Genomic DNA, 20,876 nt, shown 5'->3' on the forward strand with positions numbered 1-20,876 from the left:
AGTTGGGTCTTACTTCAGACCAGGGAAACAGATAAGCAGAAGCTCAGAGGTAGGAAAGTACATATAGTAGTACATATAAGAAAAGATGAAGTATTCAATTTGGCTAGAATATACTAGTGAAGAATTAAGAAATTAGTTAGAAAGGTAGGTTAAGTCCAGATCAGTGGAAAGTCTTAAAATGGAAGCTGAATTTGGGTTTTGTCCCATTGGCACTATGGAAATTGTTTTTTTCCCTTCCTTAAAAGTCAGTGAGGGGGCGGCTGGATGGCTCAGTTGGTTAGAGCACGAGCTCTGAACAACAGGGTTGCTGGTTCAATTCCCGCATGGGATGGTGGGCTGTGCCTGCAACTAAAGATTGAAAACGGCAACTGGACTTGGAGCTGAGCTGTGCCCTCCACAGCTAGATTGAAGGACAACGACTTGGAACTGATGGGCCCTGGAGAAACACACTGTTCCTTAATATTCCCCAATTTAAAAAAATAATAATAAAAAATAAACTTCAGAATAACTTTAAAGGATAAATATCATTTAAAAAAAAGAAGACAGTTATATGTGGTATGATTGGATGTGCATAGGAAGGGACTGAAGTTTGAATTATGGAGTAGGTAGGTGAAGGGTAGCAAGGAGTGCATATTAGAATAATAATGTAATTCAAAGGTAGGATTGACAACAAATGGTCAGCAAATTGACAAATAAATCAGATATGGAGAATAAGGAAAATGGAAGAAGTCAAGTTGAGCCCGAGGTTTTGAACTGCTAGAAAGTAAGATGGTGGTGTCATTAAATACAGAAATAGAGAACATGAAAAAAGAACAGATTTGAGAGGAGGATTAGTTCAATTTTGAACATGTTGCTTTGAAGTAGTTAGCATTTGAATGGAGAAATGTAGGCAGATGGAAAGCTACCAATGTCTAAGGTTTGGGAATAATTTGCAAAATAGTTTTTGAAGCCTTGAGATTAAAAGGAAAATAGAGAACAAATTCTTGGGAAATAGCTCTATTAAGAGAATAGGAAGAAAAGGCAAAGAAAGAACAAAAGCAAGTAGGAGAACCAAGAGAACAACACTGGAGAAACCAAGGACAGATATTTTCGGGAAGAAGTAAGATTCAAACCTATTTTTTTCTAAGAAAAGCTCTGTTGTAACCTAGGGAGTGTGAATATATATTTTCTGTCATATTTTGCTGTACTGTTTAGCATAGTTCTTTACACATTGTAGGTTCTGACCATTTAGCATATCTTAAGGGAATCATGGACTCTCACCTACCAATCTTTAAGAATTAACATTTGGTAGAATGTTACATAAATGTTGAGGCTCAGTGCACTGTGTAGTCTAGTGTCCTCCTTAAGACTTGTAAGTAAAGTCATTGGGAATAATTTGTGCTGATTCAGAATCTCTCTGTGATACACGTATTCTTGATCTTTTCAATTTTTATTTTTAAAATAGTAAAAGTCCTAACCAGCAGTAAGTGAAGGATCTCACAGCGCAGGGAGGAAAACAGTGACAGAGTTTAGGCATTGGACATGTGCTTGTATTTTTGTCTTTGAGCTATTTAGCGTATGAATTTTCAATTATCTTCAAAGTTTTACCACTTTTGTAGCTGCTTTCAGAAAACAAATAGAAAATTAGAAACAGAATAACTTGCTGCAAGTGCAAGAAGACAAATATCAAAAAACCGAAGCTGATTTGTTGGTCAGCTGACTGGATAGATTTCAGCAGCATTTTGCAGCAAGAGTCAGGGCTAGAGAGACTTGGTTACTTTGGTGCAGCATTTTATCCAGGAAAGACAAAGATGAGACTGATGGTGACTCTCTAGTGTAGCATAAAAAGGAAAAAAAAAATCTCTCTCTATTAAAGAGAATTCTTAGGCAATGAAATTTGATCATGAATTGACTTGAAATGTTTTAGTCCACTTGTATAACAAGAATAGACTTTTGAATACATAAACACTGATTATTGAGGCAGGGGAAAATAAGCAAGTGTAATCAGTAGCTGTTTGGGTGTATAACAATATCTAAAGCATCTATAGCTTGTCCTGTATGATAATACCATTAAAGATAAAGATAATCTGACTAAAGTACATACCTAAAAGTGGAAATATTATCTGGTGTGTTACATTGGTACTGTGTGGCATCTTTATAATCACATCCATTAAACAAATTATTAGAATAAAGTTAACTTAAAAAAATAAAGAATAAAGTTAACTAAGTGTTAAAACATTGAGTAGTGGCATATGCACTTATGTAGATATTTTTACATAATTTGGATGTTACCATTTCATTTTTGGTAAAGGAAGAGGAGTTTTTGTAAAGCATACTTCTTTAAGGTTTGATTTACTGAAAATATTTGTTAGGTCTGGATGTTTAAGTAGTCCTTTTTATTGAGAATTTTGTTTTTTAAATTAAAGTTTATTGGGGTGACAATGTTAGTAAAGTTACATAGGTTTCAGGTGTACAATTCTGTAATACATCATCTGTACATCACATTGTGTGTTCACCACCCAGAGTCAGTTCTCCTTCCATCACCATATATTTGGTCCCCCTTACCCTCTTCTACCACTCCCCTCCCCCCTTACCCTTTGGTAACCACTCAACTGTTGTCTGTATCTATGAGTTTTTGTTTTATTTGTTTGTCTTGTTCCTTTGTTGCTTTCAGTTTTGTATCTCAGATTTCAGTGAAATGACACGGTTCTCGACTTTTTCTGTCTGACTTACTTCGCTTAGCATAATAACCTCAAGATCCATCCATTTTGTCACAGATGGCACTATTTCATCTTTTCTTATGGCAGAATAGTATTCCATTGTGTATATATACCCCATCTTCTTTATCCAATCATCTGTTGAAGGACCCTTTGGTTGTTTCCATGTCTTGGTCACTGTAAATAAAGCTGCAATGAACACCAGAGCACATACATCTTTACGGATAAATGTTTTCAGATTTTTTGGGTAGATACCCAGGAGAGGGATTGCTGGGTCATATGGTAATTCTGTTCTTAATTTTTTGAGGAACCTCTCTCCACACTGCCTTCCGTAACGGCTACACCTGTCTGCATTCCCACCAACAGTGTTTGAGGGTTCCTTTTCCTCCACAGCCTCTCCCAACGTTTGTTACTATTTGTCTTGTTGATGATAGCCATTCTGACTGGGGTGAGGTGATATCTCATTGTGGTTTTTATTTGCATTTCTCTGATGATTAGTGATGTGGAGCATTTTTTCATATGTCTATTGGCCATTTGTATGTCCTCTTTGGAGAAATGTCTCTTCAGGTCCTCTGCCTGTTTTTTTTTTTTGGGGGGGTGCGGGAGGGGAACAGGACTTATTGGGGAACAGTGTGTATAGTTCCAGGACTTTTCCAAGTCACGTTGTTTGTCCATTCAATCTTAGTTGTGGAGGGCACAGCTCAGCTCCAGGTCAAGTTGCCCGTTGTTAGTTGCAGGGGGCGCAGCCCACAATCCCTTGTGGGAGTCGAACCAGCAACCTTGAGGTTGAGAGCCCGCGCTCCAACCAACTGAGCCATTTAGACACCTGGGAGCTGAGCGGCAGCTCATTGTCTTCATTCTAGTTGCGGAGGGCGCAGCTCACTGGCCCATGTGGGAATCCAACCGGCAGCCCCATTGCCCAGAGCTTGCGGTCTAACCAACTGAGCCACCCGTCCGCCCCTACCCTGTATGTTATGTGTAAGTGTATAGTGTTTGGGGTTGCCATTTCCTGCTGCTGTCTGTCTTTTCGGAATCCTACTCACGATTTTGTATTCTTTTGCTTTTTTGTTTCAGGTTGAATAGCCTCCTTCAGTATTTCTTGTAGTGCAGCTCATGTATTAAAAAATTCCCAGGGCCGGCCTGGTGGCTCAGGTAGTTGGAGCGCTGTGCTCCTAACGCCAAAGGCCGCCAGTTCGATTCCCACATGGGCCAGTGAGCTGCGCCCTCTACGGCTAAGATTGTGAACAACAGCTCTCCCTGGAGCTGGGCTGCCGTGAGCAGCCAGAGGGCAGCGTGAGCTGCCATGTGCTGCCGTGGGTTACCGTGTGCTGCCATGAGTGGCTGGTGGCCAGTATGAGTGAACAGCAGCCCGCTGCCGTGGCCAGTGGCCAGTGGCCAGCGTGAGTGGCCGGCAGCCATTGTGAGCAACCGGCAACCGGTGAGAGCTGCCGTCAGCTGCTGTGAGCGGCTGACAGACGACTGAGACGACTGGCGATCGACTCCCTCAGCCAGGGGGAGCGCAAGTCTCATAATACCTGCATGAGCCAGGGAGCTGTGTCCTACACAACTAGACTGAGAAACAACGGCCTGAACTGGAGTGTGTGTGTTGAGGGGGGACGTGGGGGTAGGTGGCCAAAAGTGCGGGTGGGGGGAAGAAAATTCCCTCAGCTTCCGTATGTCTGTAAAGGTTTTTATTCCTCCTTTATATCTAAAGGGTACCTTTGCTGGATATATCATTCCTGGCTCAAAATTTCTCTCTTTCAATAGTTTGAATATTTGAGTCCACTCCCTCCTGGCTTGTTGAGTTTCTGCTGAAAAATCTGATGATAATCTGATGGGCTTTCAGTTGTAGGTTATCGTCTTCTTTTCCCTGGCTGCCTTAAGGATGCTTTCTGTCATTAATTTTAGACAGCTTCAATACAATGTGTCTTGGAGAAGACCTGTTGGGATTGAGGTAATTAGGTGTTCTGTGTGCTTCTTGGATTCGAGGATCCCGTTCTTTCCACAAGTTTGGGGAGTTCTCATCGACTATTTGTTTGAATATAGTCTCTGTTCCCTTCTCCCTCTCTTCTCTTTCTGGTATGCACGTTATTCTTATGTTACTCTTTCTGATGGAGTCAGAAAGTTCTTGTAGAGTTCTTTCATTTCTTTGAACTCTTAAGTCGCTTCTTCCATCTGTGTCATTTCCAGATTTCTATCTTCGATGTCACCGATTCTTTCCTCCATCTGGTCAACTCTACTACCTAAGCTGGCTGTTTTATTCTTCATTTCTTTTATTGAGTTCTTAATTGCTAGAAATTCTATTTGGTTCTTTTTAAAAATTTCAATCTCTTTTGTAAAATGTTCATTTTGTTCTTTGATTATGTTTCTGAATTCATTAAACTCCCTGTCTGTGTTTTCTTGCATCTCGTTGAGTTTTTTCAGAACTGCAATCTTGAATTCTCTGTCATTTAAGTCACATATTTCCATGTTCATTTTCCAGAGACTTCTCATTTTCTTTCAGAGCTGCCTTGTTACCTTGGTTATTCATGGTAATTAATGAATTATTATTTCTCTTCCTAGACATCTATAGGAATGGGTTCTGCAACACGTTGATAGGAAGAAGTATTTATTTTGCTTTCCAGTAGGTGTTGGTGGAGTATTTTATTTTCTCTCCCGCTGCAGCCTTTTATTCTCTCTCATGCTGTAATGTTATATTTTGTCTTGCACTATTCCAGCTTCTCATACGATGTGGGGTTCCCTGGAAGGTGGGCTTCTCCTCTGTGAGCAGGTCGCCTGGGTCTCGGCACTGCCACCATGGGGGGATGTGGAGAGCTTCTGAGTCTCAAAGCTCTTCCGGCACCAGATTCAGAGCCTATATGTTTCAGTGGCTCTGTTTACCCCTACAAGGATCCGCCAAGATAAGTGGGGGCAGGGGCAGTGTGGGTTGTGAGAGGTGGCTCTGAGCAATTGCGGCGACCACCAGCACAGCTATCTTACACCCAGTGTTCCTTCCCCTTAGCCGAACTATCTGCGCTGCAAGTTTGGGGTTGCATGGTTGCAGCCCTCAGAGCTGTAAATATTCTGTTCTTTTGATGTGACACTGCTGCCGTTTTGCTTCTAGCACTGGGGGGATGGGAGTGGGGCGAGCTCTGGGAGGGTGGGGAGGAGGCGGGTAAGCTCCATGCGTAAGGCTTCCATCTTCTGCTTGGCAGTGAGGGCTTAAACCTCTGTTCTCACCCTTCTTCCTCAGTCTTTGCTCTGAGGTCTCTTCCATGAACATTGGGTTTAGCCGTGTTATATGCTGATCCCTCAGGCAGGACTGTGGGCCATAAGAGGAGCCCTAGCAGTCCGAGTTCTCTCTCCCATGACTGTGATAGCTCTGAAATCCAGCAAGCCCAGAGCTTGTGGCCTGGCCTGCACATGGCCCACATCTCCGCACTTCCCCTTTCTCTCTAACCCCCGCTCGCCCAATTTGCCCACCTTTAGATGATTTCAGTTGTGTGTCTCTTGGGCTTGCCTGTCTGCTGCGCAGGGAGTCCTTTGTGGAATTACAGCTGTTCAGTTTGTTGTTAATTCCAGGGGAGATTTCAAGATCACCTCACCCGCTATTTCTGTGACATCATCTTATTGAGAATTTTAATTTATTTTTTATTTGGATGAGTTACGTGATGATTTTTTTTTTTTTAAGATTTTATTGGGGAAGGAGAACAGTACTTTATTGGGGAACAGTGTGTACTTCCAGGACCTTTTTTTCCCAAGTCAAGTTGTTGTCCTTTCAATCTTAGTTGTGGAGGGTGCCTTTCAGCTTCAAGTTGTTGTCCTTTCAGTCTTAGTTGTGGAGGGCACAGCTCAGCTCCAGGTCCAGTTGCCGTTGCTAGTTGCAGGGGCGCAGCCCACCATCTCTTGTGGGAGTTGAGGAATCGAACTGGCAACCTTGTGGTTGAGAGGATGCGCTCCAACCAACTGAGCCATTCAGGATCCCGCTCAGCGGCAGCTCAGCTCAAGGTGCCATGTTCAATCTTTAGTTGCAGGGGGCACTGCCCACCATCCCTTGCGGGACTCAAAGAATTGAATGGCAACCTTGTGGTTGAGAGCCGGCGCTCCAACAAACTGAGCCATCCAGGAGGCAGCTTAGCTCAAGGTGCCGTGTTCAATCTTAGTTGCAGGGGGCGGAGCCCACCATCCCGCAAGGAATTGAACTGGCAACCTTGTGGTTGAGAGCCCACGGGCCCATGTGGGAAGCCTTCAGAGTTAAGAGCGTGGAGCTCTAACCGCCTGAGCCACTGGGCCGGCCCTATATGATGATTTTTAAAACCCAGAATAGCGGGGTGGCTGGATGGCTCAGTTGGTTGTAGTGTTAGCTCTGAACAAAAGGGATGCCAGTTTGATTCCCACATGGGCCAGTGAGCTGTGACCTCCACAACTAGATTGAAGACAGTGGGCTGCCACTGAGCTTCCAGAGGGGTGGCCAGATGGCTCAATTGGTTGGGGCACAAGTTCTAACAACAAGGTTGCTAGTTCAATTCCTGCATGGGATGGTGGGCTGGGCCCCCTGCAACTGAAGGTTGAAAATGGCTACTGGACTTGGAGCTGAGCTGCGCCCTCATAGCTAGATTAAGGGACAGCTAGTTGGAGCTGATGGGCTGTGGAGAAACACACTGTCCCCCAATAGTCCCCAATAAAAGTTATTTAAAAAAATGATCCTGAATAGCTTATGCAAAGCAGGAAATAACATATTTTGCTTTTCCAACATTTCCTTTCTCTTATGAGTTGAGTGGTTATAGCGGTGCACAAGTTCTTACACTTATTTGTTGAATTCTCTTACATCTCATCATAAAATAGTAAATTTGTTCATGTTAGTTTATGCTCAGAGTTAGTGGGCCTGATGAATTTAAGATTCAAAGCCTCAAGATATATTACTGTAAATTATTTTGTCTTATTTACCATACAACTTGTATTTGAATGGAGGGAATAGGAGTGGACCTAGTGGCTGCAACAATCTTTCTGCCCTTTTGTTTGCATCTTCTCTCTGATGTTGGGGCAAAAACAGCTTCTGAAGCCCTTCTTTGAACAAAGATAACAATATCATAGAGTACAGTTGACCCTTGAACAGCACAGGGTTAGGGGTGCCTGTCCCCCACCCATGCAGTCGAACATCCCTGTATGACTTTGACTCCCTGAAAACTGAACTACTAGTAGCCTGCTGTTGACCAGAAGCCTTATTGATAACATAAACAGTTGATTAGCACATATTTTGTGTGTTATATGTATTATATTCTGTATTCTTAAAGTAAGCTAGAGGAAAAAATGTTAATAAAATCACAGGGAAGAAAGTACGTTTACCATACTGTACTTATTTATTGAAAAAAAATCTGTGTATAAGTGGACCCATACAGCTCAAGCACTTGTTAAGGTTTCAGCTGTATTTAATATTGTCAACAGCGTGTTCTTTCCTCTCTTCTTTCTTAGTTTTATATATCTTGGAATAATATTGGCCAGAAAGTATACTTGAAGAGGGTTTTTATAAATGTATTTTAATGTTCACATATTAACACACTTGGTGAATTCAGTGCATTTAAGATAAAAATGATTTTGTATCTTTATTTAATTATTGTACTTCTGATTATTTGTAGGCGAAACCTAACCAAACTGTCCCTGATCTTCAGTCACATGCTGGCAGAACTAAAAGGAATCTTCCCAAATGGACTCTTTCAAGGAGACACATTTCGGATTACTAAAGCAGATGCTGCAGAATTTTGGAGGAAAGCTTTTGGGGAAAAGTAAGTCTCAAAATAATGAATTTGAACAATGAAGCTTGTATTGTGGGGTTTTGTTTAGTTTTTAATTAATGAAATATTTAAAATATGAGAAAACAGAAAAATAATGATTATGTATATACTTACTTCCCAGCTTTGGTAAATATTAACATTTTTTGTCCCCTCCCCGCTCCTGTTTTTTTTGAAGAAATAAACCTTTGCAGGTTCAGTTGAAACCCATGCTCTTTGAATATTCTTCTCTTTCTCTCTCTGTCCATTACGTTAGTTGACATTCACATTTGAAATTATTTGCTACTGCAAACAGTGCTATAGGGAACAAAATTGTATTTGTGTTCATATACAATAGTTTCTCCAGAGTTACATACCTAGGAATGGAATTGTTGAGTCAGAGGGTTTCACATCTTCTGCTTTGCCAAATATTGCCTAATTGTTTTCCAAAGTGGTTGTACCAGTTTATATTCCTGTAAGTCGTGGACACAAATTCCACAAGTTCCACAATTTGGCTGACACTGGTAATATGAATTGGTATGGTATTTTGCTTTATGTTCCTGATGATAAGGGAGATTGAGCATTTTTTCACATTTATGACTAGTCAGGATTCTTATTCTGACTTGCCTGTTCCTCTTCCTGTCTTCTCCATTTTTTTTATTAATTGTTTGTCGTTTTCCTGTAGTAAGATAATATTTCTTTGTTACATTACAAATATCTTCTCCTAGTTTGTCTTTCCACTTTATTGTATTGTGTTTTGAAATACAGAAGTTTTAAATTATTTAGACAGATTTATGAGTCAAGCTTATGTTTTTAAGTATTAATATAAATGTTCTTATATATCTGAAATTTTGGATCAAAGGACTGAAAAGGTAGAAAGCAATAAAATTTTTCAGTGAAATATACAGATTCTAATCTGTCTCTTTAAATGCCTTCTTTATTTAAAAACAAGTTTACATGTAAAATATAGAATAATTAGCATATTTTTAAAACCTAGTTGAAGAGGATGGAAATAAGTTTAACTTTGTACCTTTAACTTAGTAACTACATTAGTAAAGAGTTCAAAATACCACTTCATCTCTTATTTTCAGGCAGGTGAATACATGAGCTTTTCAAAGGTTTACTTTGTTTTAAAGATTTATGAAAGAGAAATCTCTTGTTAGCCTTATCTGGGGTTTAGTCACTCTTATGTTAAATAATTTCTTTTTCATCTCTGTCAGAACTCTGTTCTTCCTGCACCTTAAACCTATTTCCTTCTGTCTAGTCCTTGCTTGGTATTGTGGGTTCCTCAAAGAACTCAGAATGTTTTACATGGTTTTAAAATGTTAGTTGAAACCCAAGTGTTCAATTAGTGAGGTCTGGCCACAGATTACATTTATTATATAAAAAGAATAATCTCATCTCTCTTTCTGTGCTTCTAATAGAACAAATGTCTGAAGAAAGATGAGATGGGAAATTAAGTTGTGACATTCTGCCAAAGAATATTGGAAAAAGACTTCTCTATTATTAATTTACTCATTAGAAAGTTAAGAAATATATCGTTTACTCCCTTTCTGTTCTCAATTCAAAATATAGCTCAGTTTCTTTAAGAGAATTGAAATTGATATTGAGAGCTTACTGTGGCTCTCTTTTCCTTGATTATAATACCCAGAATTATCTGTTACCTCACTCTGTGCTTTTTCACCCCCTCTTCCTATCTCTGCCCTCCTTGTCCCCCCCCACAGGACAATAGTCCCTTGGAAGAGCTTCCGACAGGCCCTTCATGAAGTACATCCCATCAGTTCTGGGCTGGAAGCCATGGCTCTGAAATCCACTATTGATCTGACCTGCAATGATTATATTTCAGTTTTTGAATTTGACATCTTTACACGACTCTTTCAGGTAGGATACTAAAAAGTTGGTTAAAATAGTTATTGCTGCTTTTCTAAAGAGGAAACTTTTAAAAAGATAACATTTGGGATCTTGCCTATTAGAAAAGTATTTTTATTCTAGAAACTGTAAGCAAAAAAAAAAATAAAACTACTCTGTATTTCATATCTATATATAGATATAGATACAGATATAGATATACACACACACATACACAGTATTTTTTGGTAGAAATAATAATTGCAATCTGCTTTATTCCCCTCACATTTATAATCTTTTTTTGTTATTAAATATTCTTCTTTTGCATCATTTTAATGGTTGTAGAATGTCCAGAAAATGACCTACAATCATGCACCACTTAACAGTGGGGATTCATTCTGAGAAATGTGTCGTTAGGCAATTTCGTCCTTCTGTGAACATTGTAGAGTGCACTTGCATATACCTAGATGACATAGCCTGCTACACACCTAGGCTACATGGTATAGCCTGTTGCTCCTAGGCTACAAGCCTGTATAGCACGTTACTACACTGAATACTGTAGGCAGTTATGATACAATGGTAAGTATTTGTGTATCTAAACAAAGGAAAAGTACAGGAAAAATATGGTATAAAAGAATAAAAAATGGTACGCCTATATGGGACACGTACCATGAATGGAGCTTGCAGGACAGAAAGTTGGTGTGGGTGAATCAGTGAGTGAGTGGTGAGTGAATGTGAAAACCTAGGACATGACTGCACGCTGCTGTAGGCTTTATATAGACACTGAACACTTAGGCTACACTAAATTTATAAAACAACATGAGACTAAATCAAGCACAAGAGAAAATGATGCAATCAAGAGACACGGTAAGTAGGAGATGTATGAGGCTGCTCCCGGCATAACACAGCATAGTTTTACAGCAAACTTTTCTTTCCTAAGTAAAAAGAGTACACTCTACATTAATGCTAAAAAGTATAATATGGTAAATACATATACCAGTAACGTAGTTACTCATTATCATTATAAAGTATAACGTATTGTACATAATTGTATGTGTTATATATACTTTTGTATGACTTACAGCACAATAAGTTTGTTTACACCAACATTGCATGAGTAATGTTTTGACATGATGGCTGCAATATCACTAGGTGATAGGACTTTTTTTAGCTCCATTATAATAATATGGGACCACCGTGGTATATGTTATTGACTGAAACATCATTATACAGTGTGTGACTGTAATATGGTATATTTAATCAGTTCTCTGTTACTGGATAATTGTGTATGTTTCCAGCTTTTCTTCTATTGTATTGAAATTCTTGACTGTAATATTGAGATATATGTATTGATGCTTCAAAAAGAACTCATTTTTTTTCTTTTTCTAAGAAAAAGAAAAAAACTTAATGTGTGTATATGCCAACTTGCATAAACTTTTATTTGGAACTTCATAGTTGCACATGTAATTCCTGCCTTATTTCTGTTTTTGTTTGTTTGTTGTTGTTTAACCTCACTATTGTTAGTTGGAACTGCTTTAAAATTTCTTGAATTTCATTTTGTTAATTTTTCCCTATAAGGATACATTCATTTCTTCTTAGCTTTTCAGAGTTCTTATCTCCCAAACATGTATGTCTTCCCTCAAAGTGACCATATAATTGAAAATTTGTGACAATAAATGGAGCACTTATAATTAAGAATTGAGGTTGTTTTTCCTTTTGTTCTTCATTGCTCTGAGGCTGGTTTTATATCTTGAGCCAAATGGTTTGACTGATCTCTTGTTTCCTTAGCCCTGGTCCTCATTGCTCAGGAACTGGAATAGTCTTGCTGTAACTCATCCTGGTTACATGGCTTTCCTGACGTATGATGAAGTAAAAGCTCGGCTCCAGAAATTCATTCACAAACCTGGCAGGTCAGTGCCATGAATCAAAGAGATTTGTTCTCCTGAATTTTATTCTTCTGTGACCTTTGTTAGAATTGAGGAAATGTGATCTTTTATTAGTTCCCCAGTGGCCATGTTTCTGCAATAGCATTGATGCCTGTGTATCAGAGGAATTGATTCGTTCAGATCCTATGATTTGATAAATGCTTTCAAGTCCCTTAAGAATTGGGCTTATGTGTCTTGCTTTTTGGTGTGGAGTCATTGAAGAATTTATTATTGATGGTCCTTCTGATTTTTGTTCGTCTTGCATTCTAATATGAATATATGTATTAAAATTTTTGTTTATCTCTGTTCTCAGTTATATTTTTCGGCTGAGCTGTACGCGTCTGGGTCAGTGGGCTATTGGGTATGTCACGGCTGATGGGAACATTCTCCAGACAATCCCTCACAATAAACCTCTCTTCCAAGCACTGATTGATGGCTTCAGGGAAGGCTTGTGAGTACCTACTGTTACCATCTGCTTGAGTCCAAGAACTTAGGGGCTATAAAACTTCATCATTTATGACTTTCTTTCAGGGTTCTTCTACAGAGTATGAGTCAGGAAACGTATTAACAGGTTATATTGTTTTGATCTTCAAGTTCTGTAGGACATCTGTGTTTATTTAAAAGGGATTCCGTGGTTGAAGTTACTTTTTTCTACTGCTTCAGTTATTCCCATGGGTAATCATTATCTTTCTCCTTTTCCAAATGTTAACTTATTTTCAAGTCTATATTAGATTTAAAATTATACCAATTAGAAAATGTTGCCGGTTATTTAACTAGCCAACATTAGTGTTTAGATGTTTGCTCCTTATGATATCCTTCATCCTAGCTTCAATTCGGTTCAGTAGCATTTCTTCAGGCTTTGGACTTTTGTAATTTATGCTAATGTTTATGACTAGATTCTTATTTATTCCAGAATTACTGTTCCTTTGGGCATTCAAATTGATTATCATTTGGTAAGCACTAAAAATACTAACAGTTGACTAGGTATCAGAAAACTATTTGTGTTTTAAGGTGATTAGGAAAATCCTTTTCCATTATGTATCGTTTTCTATGGTAGCCCTGGAGCTTAAAGGGTGCTTGCTGAAATATCAGAGCAGTTTGATGCTGGAGCTTCCTGGTGATCTCAGTGGCTTAATTTGCTTCTTTTTACATTTCTTTTAAATTGGTGTCTTTCAGTGTTAAATCTATAAACTAGGATATTTCAAGTCTTTGGTCAAAAGCAAATGCAGTTTAAGAATTTATGCTTTGTGGCCCTCCATAGGTTAAAATAAGGGTTGGCAAACTGGCCCATAGGCTAGTTGTTTTGATACAGCCTGTGCCTGCGATAGTTCTTCCTTTCTGTTTAAAAAAAAAAAGAAAAAAAAAACACCAAAGAAGAATATGTGACACAGACTTAGGTAGCTTACAAAACCTGAAATATTTACTCTCAGACGCTTTACAGAAAAAGTTTGTGAACCCCTTGATTAAAAGATAGGGTCTGTGGCATGGTGCCCTGGAAAAAAGAATAGCAGTGTTTGGAGAATATGGAGAATCAGTGTTTGGAGTTTTTGGAATTGTTCTGTGTTATATATTTTTTTAAAGATTATTTATTGGTAAGATTTATCTTTGCCCATGTTCAGATTTGCCCTTTTACAGTGAGAAGATGCCCAGATATTATTTGTCGATGTTAGCAAACAGTAATAAATTGGCTTCTATAAAATCCCAAGGTTGGTTACTCTTTCTACAGCTATTTGTTTCCTGATGGACGGAATCAGAATCCTGACCTGACAGGCTTATGTGAGCCAACTCCTCAAGACCACATCAAAGTGACCCAGGTGAGTTTTGTTTTATACCATAACCATATCACAAACTTTTGTACATACTTAATAGAACTGAGAGTAGAATTGTATGAAGTAATTGGCACACTTGAATGTTAAATCATTGACTAGATTAGTGAATTTATGTGTGTGTGGTTTCTCTTTAAACCACGTAGCTTAACATAGGACTAAGATTTGGTGATTTTTGCTTTATGGGAGAACATTGATCACTATTGTGAAACTTTTTTTTTTTTTAACTTTTATTTATTTTAAGTGTGTTTTTCCAGGACCCATCAGTTCCAAGTTAAGTAATTGTTTCAATCTAGTTGTGGAGGATGTAGCTCACAGTGGCCCCTGTGGGGATTGAACCGGCAATCTTGTTGTTACGAGCACTGCGCTCTAACCAACTGAGCTAACTGGCTGTCCCTGTTGTGAAACTTTTATATAAGCAAAATTTATATAGAAAGTAACAGTCTTTAATTTTTCGGTTTTTAGCATTTATGGTTATAGTCATTCATTTGTTCAACAAATATCTGGAATAGGCTGAGTAACCTCTTAATTTTTTTTTAAATCAAAGGAACAATATGAGTTATACTGTGAGATGGGCTCCACATTCCAACTGTGTAAAATATGTGCTGAAAATGACAAGGATGTAAAGATTGAGCCTTGTGGACACCTCATGTGCACATCATGTCTTACATCCTGGCAGGTATGGATCCTAATCGTGCATTTTCTCAGCTCTGTAATACTAATCACTCTGAAGAATTGGGGATTATATATATCCTTTACAGATAAAAAGAATGGCCTAGTTTGCAGGGTATGTTTTAAATTTTTGATTTTTTTTTTTCCATCTTTAGGAAATGTATTTTCTGATGGATGAATATTTTAAGTACTTTCAGGTGTGTCTGTTACCATCTTCTGTTTCCTCTGCAGGAATCAGAAGGCCAGGGTTGCCCTTTCTGCCGATGTGAAATTAAAGGTACTGAGCCCATTGTGGTAGATCCATTTGATCCGAGAGGAAGTGGCAGTCTATTGAGGCAAGGAGCAGAGGGATCTCCTTCCCCAAATTATGATGATGATGATGATGAACGAGCTGATGATTCTCTCTTCATGATGAAGGAATTAGCTGGTGCCAAAGTAAGACTCTAATTTAAGAGACTTTGCCAAAGTCTATTATGAGTTGTGTTCTAGAGCTATAGAGTACTTAATGACGTCCAAACTACAAGGAGTAATAATAGCTAATATTTATTGAGCATTTACTATGTGAGAGATACCATACTAAGCTCTTTTCTTATTTTAACCCATATAACCCTATGAATAGGTTCTATTATTATTCTCATTTAACAGATGAAGAAACTGAGGCACAGAGAGGTTAAGGAATTTGCTGAAGATCACACAGCTAGTAAGTTGAACCAATCAGAATCTGTGGCCAGGCATTCCGCCTTCAAGGCCCATGCTCTTACTGTCTATATCCTAAAACTGGGCTTTACTCTTATAGCTTGGAAAAAATGAAAGGGAATAAAAGAATTGGACCCTGTTTTGCTACTGAGACTAGAATATGTTGTTCTTGTGTTTTTATCTAATGGAGTCTGGGCATTAGAAAATTAGGTTTGGTGGGGAGAAAGGAGACACTCTTAATAATCAAATAAATGACAACAAAAGTGATTGGAGGGTCATAGGAAGTACCGCGTAGAAACTAAACAAACTAGAAAGGCCCTAGTGAAAATAGGAGAGAGAAAGGCTGAAAAAGGATGTGATCAAATTCTGCTACATCATATAGAGTAGAATAGGGATTTATTCTCTAAATCTTAAAAGTAAGGCAGTCCATGAAGATTTTAGTAAATATAGGACAAAAGGTTCTAATATGCTGCAGATTCTCTAGTTTAGAATCTTATAAATTCATGGGGTACCTTTCCTTGGTATAAATGAAGCTTTCTTTTATATCAGCACCTGCCTGGCACATACCGTGTTTCCCCGAAAATAAGACCTAGTCGGACCATCAGTTCTAATGCGTCTTTTGGAGCAAAAATTAATATAAGACCCACTCTTATTTTAATATAAGACTGGGTATAACATAATATAATATAATACATAATATAATACCGGGTCTTATGTTAATTTTTGCTCCAAAAGATGCATTAGAGCTGATGGTCTGGTTAGGTCTTATTTTCAGGAAAACATGGTAGTAAGTTCTCAATAAACATTGAAAGAATGAATTTTATCTCTTAAATGATTATATCCAGTGTAGCTCCTCTTTTGTGTCCTCAGTGTCACTGCCTTATTTCAGGCTCGCATCATCATCTGTTCTTTCTGCTACCAGAGTCATTGATCCACAAAACAAACCTGACCACCTCATTCCTTTGCCTCACACTCTTTGATGACTCTCATTACCTAATAGGTTAAATCCACTCTCCTTTCCAGGCACTTTGCACTGATAATCCTTTCTACTTTATCATTTGTGGTTAAGCAAGGCTGAACCACTAAAAGCTTCTCTATGCTTTTGTCTTGGTAGTTTCTATGTAATTTAGCTGTTTTCATTTCCTAGGAAACCTTTCTAGACTGTACCCTGCTTTCCCCACCCCCAACTCATATGTATTTACACACATATAATCTAGGTTTGGCCAGGTGTTTCTGAGATGCTGTGAATATTTCTGCTGTAGAATTTATCGCTTTGTAATAATTTATTAAATGTATTTCCTATTATATTTTAAGTTCTACCGTGTTCCCCCGAAAATAAGACCTACCCAGTAGTCAGCTCTAATGCGTCTTTTGGAGCAAAAATTAATATAAGACCTGGTCTTATTTTACTATAATATAAGACCGGGTAATATAATATAATATAATATAAATATTATAAATATTATTATATAACATATATATAATACTGGGTCTTATTTTACTGTAAGACCGGGTCTTTTATTAAGTTTTACTCCAAAAACCGCATTAGAGCTGATTGTCCAGCTAGGTTGTATTTTCGGGGAAACACGGTAGAAGGAAAGACCCATGTTTCATTTGTAATCGGCTACTCAAAATTGAGCATATAGCAGTTACATTGAATGTTTGGCTGGGAACTGAAAACACTTCAAAGCAGGAATTGATCAATTTATCTATGCTATGTCAGTAATGGATAGTTGAAGAAACCTGAACCATTTGGTACATTTTTGTTTTTTGAAGTTGACAGTAGTCTTGGGCTTTTTAAATAGGTTCTTTGGTTCCTTTTTAAGAGATTTGTTTGATCTCTATAGCAGTTTTATATTTTTGTATAGATTGCTCTCTGTTTCCTTGTGAAAACTTACTGGTAACTCCTGGAATATTAAGGAAGATGAATAATAAGATAAAGAAGTGATGCTTCATATATGTATTTATTTGAAATTTAAATACCCCTTTTTCTTCATGAATTTTTATAGGTAGTAATAATACTCATTGTGGGGAAACAGGCACTCACATTCAGTGGGTACAAATTAGTTCAACCTTTTTGGAGGACAATTTGAAATCTATCAAAATATATAACATTCACAGTTTGAATTATTAGCAGTACCATTTCTAGGAATTTATCGTAAAGAAATACTCAGACAAGTGCATAAAGCTATAGATGTACTTATTCTTATAGCATTATTTGTACTAATAAGAAATTAGAAACAACCTACATGTCCACATGTGTTAATATTTAGTTGCTGCCACAAAAAATTACCACAAATTTAGCAGCTTAAAACAACATGTGAGGTCTGACAATTAAGTTCATGAACTCATCATAGGCAAAGTGCTACATACCTCATTGCTAAATATCATTATGGTCACCTTCGAAGTACTCCCCTTGGGAAGCTGTGCACCAATGCCAGTGCCTAGTCCATCCTTCAAAGCAATTTTGGAACTTTTTCTGGAATGGCCATCAGAGCTGTCATCGTATTACCTTTGATGTCCTGAATGTCATCAAAATGTCTTCCTTTCAATTTTTCCTTTATCATCAGTTAATGAAAGAAGTCATTGGGGGCCAGATCAGGTAAGAAGGAAGGCTGTTCTAATAGATTTATTTGTTTACTGGCTAAAAACTCCCTCACAGACAGTGCCATGTGAGGTGGTGCATTGTCATGATCCAAGAGCCATGAATTGGTGGCAAAAAGTTCAGATTTCATATAACTTTTTCATGCAGCCTTTTCAGCACTTCCAAATAGTAAACTTGGTAAACTGTCCAGTTGGTACAAATTCATAATGAATAATCCCTCTGATATCATAAAAGGTTTGCCGCATCATTTGACTCTTGATTTGGGCTCATGGAACTTTTTTGGTCGTGGAGATTTGTCTGACTTCCATTGTGCACTTTGACGCTTTGTCTCAGGGTCATATTGGTACACCCATGTTTCATCACCAGTGATAATAACATGGCCCAAAACATCGTTTTGCCTCTCCAAAAGGTCTTGGCTAACTTCGACTCTCCTTTGCTTTTGTTTATCAGTGAGCTCCTTCGGGACCATTTTTGCACATACCTTTCTCATGCCAAGATTTTCAGTTAAGATTTTCCTAACTGTTTATCGATGTTTACTTGGTCTGCTATGCTTCTCACAGTCAGCCGATGATTTTGTCGCACAATTCGACGAATTTTTGCAGTGTTTTAATCAGTTCTGCTCTTTACTGGCTGCCTTGACCTCTCTTCATCCCTGACATGTTCTCTCCCTTCAGAAAAGCGTTTAATCCATTTGTATACTGCTGTTTTCTTTGTGGCATTATCCCCATAAACTTGGGACTGACATGTCCCTGGTATCACTGCCACTCTTGCCAAGTTTAACAAGAAATTTAATGTTTTTCATTGTTCTAATTCAAGCTGAGACATTCTCGTGACAACACACAAAAAACACACAATAAGGAACGTCACTCAGCAAGACTCCACCACACGTCTACACGAACACAGCTGTGAGACACTTATATACCAAGATGATGAAAGCTTACCGAGCTGTTTGTACAGTGCTGCCAATGTAAGAGTACGGTGGCAAGTTCACGAACTTAATGGTCAAACCTCATATTCTCCTATAATTCTGTAGGTCAGAATTTCAACACACGTCCCATCAGGCTAAAATCAGGGTATCATTAGGCTGGTATTCCTTTCTGGAGGCTCTAGAGGAGGATCTATTTCCTTGCTAATTTGGGTTTGGCAGAATTTCATTCCTTGCCAGGATTAAGATCCCTGTTTCCTTGCTGGTTCTCAGCTGACAGTATTCCCAGCTTCTAGGGGCCAACCTCATTCTTTGGCTCCGGGACTCCTTTAATCTTATCTCTCTGAGGTTCTTTGGTTTTCAGGACTCATGTGATTAGATTGGGCCCACCCCTGATAATCCAAGATAACTCCCCTACCTCAAGATCATACACATCCTTAATCACATTAGCAGAATTCCTTTTGTTAGATAAGGCAACACATTCACAGATTCTGGGGGGCAGGGAATGATTATTCTTACTGCAGGACTGTAATGGAACGCTCTGCAGAATGAGGTCAGTTTACATATACTTAAGTAGAAAGCTATCTAAGGTATATCAAGTTTAAGAAACAACTGTATACTATGTATAGTATCACCTTCTTTCCGTAAAAAAATTTGGTTGTAAAAAAATTTTTTTAACATGCATAGGGAAAAAAATTGGAAGACTCCACAGCAAATTACTATTATTTCTGGTGATACAAGTTCAGAGGACTTTAATTTTATAGAATATTTGAATTGTTTTTTGCACATGTTACTTTTACAAAGCTTTTACTGTGCTACGTAAGTAGCTCTGTATTGGATGCTATATGGAATAAGAAACCTAAGACAAAGGCCCACAAGAAGCTAGTAGTTTTATTTGGGAAGAGAATATATATGCAGTTGAAACACTAACACAAGGCAGACAGTATATATTGTTCTCAGTTGTTCGGTACACACTCTTAAGTCCTATAGGACTTTAGAGGAAAGAAGGAAATAAACACTTTTTTCCAAAGCTGATAAATATGAATGATATTAAATTTACTCAGTTAAATGAAAGTGATAAATATACACTGTGAAAATTCAAGTAGAGAAAAATATCTTCATGTATAGTATTGTCACTTTGCTATTTGGGAATTTAGTCTCTTAATGGACATTCATATTCTATGCTTATACATATTGGTATTATTTTGTATGTCTAACTGTAGGGTAAATCTCTAGCAGTGTAATTTCCGGATAAAAGATTCTTTTATGGAAAAATTTAAACTCTGATAGCGCACAAGGATATAATTAGGGGAGGGGCACATGGACATTTCACAATGACAGTGGTATTTCACTTCTTAGCTGAATGGTAGGTACTTGGTGGCTGTTTTGTTTTATTCTGTGTATCTTATAGTTTGTATAAGGTATGAATAAAATATTTGAGTAAAAATATTTAATTTTTGACAGATTTTTAAAAAAATGTTTTATTTTTCAATTACACTTGACATAATATTATAGTAGTTTCAGGTGTACAACGTAGTGATTAGACATTTACAAAGTGTGATTAAAAAATATGGGAATATTTAAATTAAAAAATGTATTACAGTAAAAAACACATTGCTATTTATCCCCCTCAATATACTCCCTCTCCCTTCAAACACTCTTATCCCATCGTTCTTGCCACTTTCTGAAGCAGTTCTGGAAGTCCTCTTGAGTATCTTCAGTTGTACTATTGTGGCTGCCTCGATGTCCTGAATCAATTTAAAATGTTTATTTTTCATGGTCATTTGACTTTGGGGAAGAGCCAGAAGTCACGCGGTGCCAGATCCAGTGAATAAAGTGGATGAGGACACACCTTAATGTTTTGATTTGATAGAAATTGCCGTACCAGAAGCAATGTGTAACATGGAACGTTGTCATCATGGAGGATGAAGTGAAG

General features: G+C 38.0%; 1 protein-coding gene across 3 annotated transcripts in view; it reads left to right on the forward strand.

The window, feature by feature from the left end:
• CBL (Cbl proto-oncogene) overlaps nucleotides 1-20,876 on the forward strand; it is an 83,020-nt gene that overhangs the window by 42,682 nt on the left and 19,462 nt on the right. For all 3 annotated transcript variants that reach the window (XM_033119435.1, XM_033119439.1, XM_033119438.1), the window contains 7 exons: nucleotides 8,312-8,458; nucleotides 10,168-10,324; nucleotides 12,080-12,201; nucleotides 12,530-12,667; nucleotides 13,943-14,030; nucleotides 14,590-14,721; nucleotides 14,946-15,149. In XM_033119435.1, the coding sequence (XP_032975326.1) occupies nucleotides 8,312-8,458; nucleotides 10,168-10,324; nucleotides 12,080-12,201; nucleotides 12,530-12,667; nucleotides 13,943-14,030; nucleotides 14,590-14,721; nucleotides 14,946-15,149 (988 nt within the window). The remainder of the gene's footprint in view (nucleotides 1-8,311; nucleotides 8,459-10,167; nucleotides 10,325-12,079; nucleotides 12,202-12,529; nucleotides 12,668-13,942; nucleotides 14,031-14,589; nucleotides 14,722-14,945; nucleotides 15,150-20,876) is intronic.

The sequence above is a fragment of the Rhinolophus ferrumequinum genome, chromosome 11 (assembly GCF_004115265.2).
Source record: "Rhinolophus ferrumequinum isolate MPI-CBG mRhiFer1 chromosome 11, mRhiFer1_v1.p, whole genome shotgun sequence".
Lineage (NCBI taxonomy): Eukaryota > Metazoa > Chordata > Mammalia > Chiroptera > Rhinolophidae > Rhinolophus > Rhinolophus ferrumequinum.